Genomic DNA, 3,445 nt, shown 5'->3' with positions numbered 1-3,445 from the left:
TGAATGTGGCCTTGGTCACCAAGAAAACCTCAGAGATAAATGTCTTTTGTGCCAACTAGCTACCTACTGCCTATTACACCAGCTTTTACATCTTCTCACTTCTCAAGGAAGAAACCCCTTTTAGTCTTTTACCTTATTATGGTCATTCTTAAATTAAAAGAAAAAAAGAAAAAAGAAAATATAAATAATAAATAACATAAAAGGGAAAATAATTTAATTTACAAAGTAAACAAGAATTTTTCTTTACTTCATCACTGATAATTATTATATCCCTCATTCTCAATCTCGTCAATAATTTAATTGAAGCATGTAGAGAGTAAGAATCAGAAAAAAAAAGAAAGAAAATCGAAGTACTGAATTAGACCATATATTTAGTCTAAAAATATAACAATCATCTTTTATTATTATACATACACTTTACTCTGAAATAAAGATTCTCAGTATTCATATTTTCATCAAGTTATTTGGTCCACTTAGTAACTTTACATGTTTAGATGTACACATGCTTAAATCTATTTTTTCCCTCTAGGGTTTAGATCAGATATTAAAAAATAAATAGTATGTACAATTATAAATAACAAAATGAATATTTTCATAAACTAGCAACTAACTATATGCACCCAAAACACACAAAGTTACTGAAGCGCCAAATTTGGAGATAAGAATAAATACAAAAATTAGGATAAAACCAAAATATATTAGCACATTCGTAGAAACACAATTTAGATATGACATGGCTTCCAGAATGAGATGGCAATCAATTGCACCAATGAGACAGCAACATCAATAAATTCATGATATTAGTGTTTGGGGAATAAGAGAAGTTCTTAGGTGCTTTAATTAACTATTGTTTTTCTATGTAAATTTATTATTATTTTTAATTTTAAATTAAAAAGATTCATTTGCTCTGAGGAAAAAAAAAAAAAAGAGGGAATAAACACAAACATATGATCCAGTTTTGGGACTAATTAATACACTACAGTTCTATGTACACACAGATCCAATATGACTTAAAAAGTCATAATCTTTTTGATGGAGGAATAATATAACAAAAAATTAAAAAGAAAGCTAAGAAGGAGGCATGAGATTCAATCCCAAATAATCATCATTATCATTTCCCAACACCAAACGAGCCTTGTTATTTGTTTCCGCAAAAGCGTGGCTAAATCCATAGTCAGGGTGCACCCTTTTCTTATTGGATTGAAGAGACACCCCAAATAGCTTCGTCTTGCAACTCTTACTACTTTGGTCTTCAATCATTGTTATAGAACTCCTCGATGTGTTTGTTGGAGAATTCAAATAGTCATGGTGGTGTTGTTGTTGTTGTTGCACTTGCTTATGCAACATTGAGAAAGCGTTGCAATTAGTTGTTGTAGCTGAAGAAGAAGAAGGTTGGTGTTGTGGAAGAATGAAACTAGAAGAGTAAGTGTTGCTTGGTGCGACAGGCTTAACATGATTCTGAACGAAATAGATTATGTCGTTATAGAGCTTCTTCATGTGTGCTAGTTCGGACATTAAGATGTTGTTGCTTCTCCTTAATCTTTCGTTGTCTTGAGAGAGTGCTGTAAGCGTTGATGAAGAAGCAGTAGTAGTGGTAGTAGTAGTAGTGTTGCTAATAATGTCCGAGTCACACCAAGTAGGTAACTCGTCCGAGTCAGGGGAGATGCTGACTCGGTTGTTGTGTTGGTGAAAAGGATGATAAAATGTAGTAGCAGAGGGAAGAAGATGAATATTGTTGTTAAAATGATTTTGGTTATGGTTGATGGATGATGGTAGTTGTTGATGATGAGGATGAGTGTGTGATGTTTTTCTTCTATGAATCTCACACAACAAATGCTTCTCCCCTTTCTTGAAGAAGTCATTTGCAAATTCCCATCTATCAGGTACAATCTTTCTGAAACCCTAAACAAATAATTAAAAATTATTAGATAATAATTTAGTCAAATTTATTAAATATTAACTTCACGTAAAGATAGTGCAATTTTAAGAATGGAAAAAGAGAGGGAGAAACATACATAGGTGTTGAGTTGGCGAACGAAGCTGGAGAAGTTATTATGTTTGAAGTAGTTGGGAAGAAGGTCGCGGGCGAAGTCAGGAGGACGCCAGACAACGAAGGTGGTTTCGTCTTCTCCCCACGAGACAATGTGATCGGTGGCGGCGTCGTCCACCAGCTCGTAGGTCTTGGTGAGGAACGGCGCCGGCACCGCCTTCTGTGTCTCCAAAGACACCACTATGGATTCGCAGTTGCTGTCCAAAACGATTCCCATTTTATGACTCAACTCAGATACATCAGAATCAATCACACAACTAATATAAGTAACAACTACCCCTCCTTTTTGGATCCTATATTCATTAGTCCCCACATTTTTTTAATTTTAATATTTTATTTAAGGTGAAAACTCAAATGAATTCGATTTTAAGTGAAGGTGATATTTAAGAGTTGTTAAATAATTTGGTTGATTTGACTAAATTTTTATTTAACGATTCTTAAATATCAATTTCACGTGAAATCGACTGTACTTAAGTTATGTTTATTCGATTCTAGACGGGCTTTTATGAAAAAAAAGTTTGCAATATGAGTGTGTATGACTGTATTCTTAAATAAATCCTTTAAAAAACAGATTATTATTTTTTTAAAATTTTTTAGTTAAATAATACTCAGATGTATGAAATTGTTACAATAATATATTTAAAAAATTTATAATTAATGTTTTTTATTAATATTAATTAATATTTTATTTTTATATTATTAAAATTCGAGTTTAAAATTGGAATATTAATTTAAAGTAATAAATTTTTATTAATGATGATGTTATGAAATAGAATAAGCAAGTAGATGAAAGTAACGTTGCAATAATATATTTAAAAAAGAAAGTAGTATAGTATTGTAAATAGAAATTTGTTGTTTTCCGTCACAGCACCTCGGTTATCTAAGTGAGAAGGGAATATGTGTCTGTCTGTCTGTCATCTTGGACTCAGAGAAAAATAAATAAAATAAAATAAAATAATTAAGGCCCTTTGTTTCAAGACAAACCCGTGACCCTCTCTCCCTTTTCTTTTTCTATGCATTTCTTGTGTGTGTGTTAGTGCATATGCAGATAGAGATAGAGATAGGGTTCTTCTGAGGCTTCTGACTCTGACATTCATTACCTCTACTCTCTCTCTTTCTCTTTTTTTCACCCACTAAAAACCACGCACAAGAGAAAAAGAAGAAGAAGCTTGCTGCAGATACATACATACATACATAGATGCTGCTATGCACTGCCATCTTTTTGCAAATTGACCATTTTGCACCCCATAAATACTACTACTTGCTACTATGCTACAAAATTCAACTCTTCTTCATACACTTTGTTCTTTACTTTTTGGAAACTTTTTTCTTTCCTTATTAATTAACTATAATTTGTCCTCTAATGACACAATACAAGGCCACAATATAAAGCTT

General features: G+C 32.2%; 1 protein-coding gene across 1 annotated transcript; it reads right to left on the bottom strand.

The window, feature by feature from the left end:
• Positions 1 to 999: 999 nt before the first annotated feature.
• LOC107495881 (heat stress transcription factor B-4) lies at positions 1,000 to 2,310 on the bottom strand. The gene is made up of 2 exons (XM_016117094.3): positions 2,016 to 2,310; positions 1,000 to 1,902 (listed from the first exon to the last, which is right to left on the bottom strand). Exons 1-2 carry the CDS (start codon positions 2,265 to 2,267, stop codon positions 1,069 to 1,071), a joined length of 1,086 nt encoding a protein of 361 aa, XP_015972580.1. The 5' UTR covers positions 2,268 to 2,310; the 3' UTR covers positions 1,000 to 1,068.
• Positions 2,311 to 3,445: the final 1,135 nt, after the last annotated feature.

The sequence above is a fragment of the Arachis duranensis genome, chromosome 6 (genome assembly GCF_000817695.3).
Source record: "Arachis duranensis cultivar V14167 chromosome 6, aradu.V14167.gnm2.J7QH, whole genome shotgun sequence".
Classification (NCBI taxonomy): domain Eukaryota; kingdom Viridiplantae; phylum Streptophyta; class Magnoliopsida; order Fabales; family Fabaceae; genus Arachis; species Arachis duranensis.
Note: the sequence above shows the minus strand (reverse complement) of the source record. Positions and strands in the feature narration are given on the sequence as shown.

Bases quoted from the DNA above. Each gene is read 5' to 3' on its own strand.
- LOC107495881 (XM_016117094.3), bottom strand. From the start codon at position 2,267: ATGGGAATCGTTTTGGACAGCAACTGCGAATCCATAGTGGTGTCTTTG. The intron at 1,903-2,015 runs GTATGTTTCTCC...TTATTTGTTTAG, and splicing joins TTCGCCAACTCAACACCTAT to GGTTTCAGAAAGATTGTACC.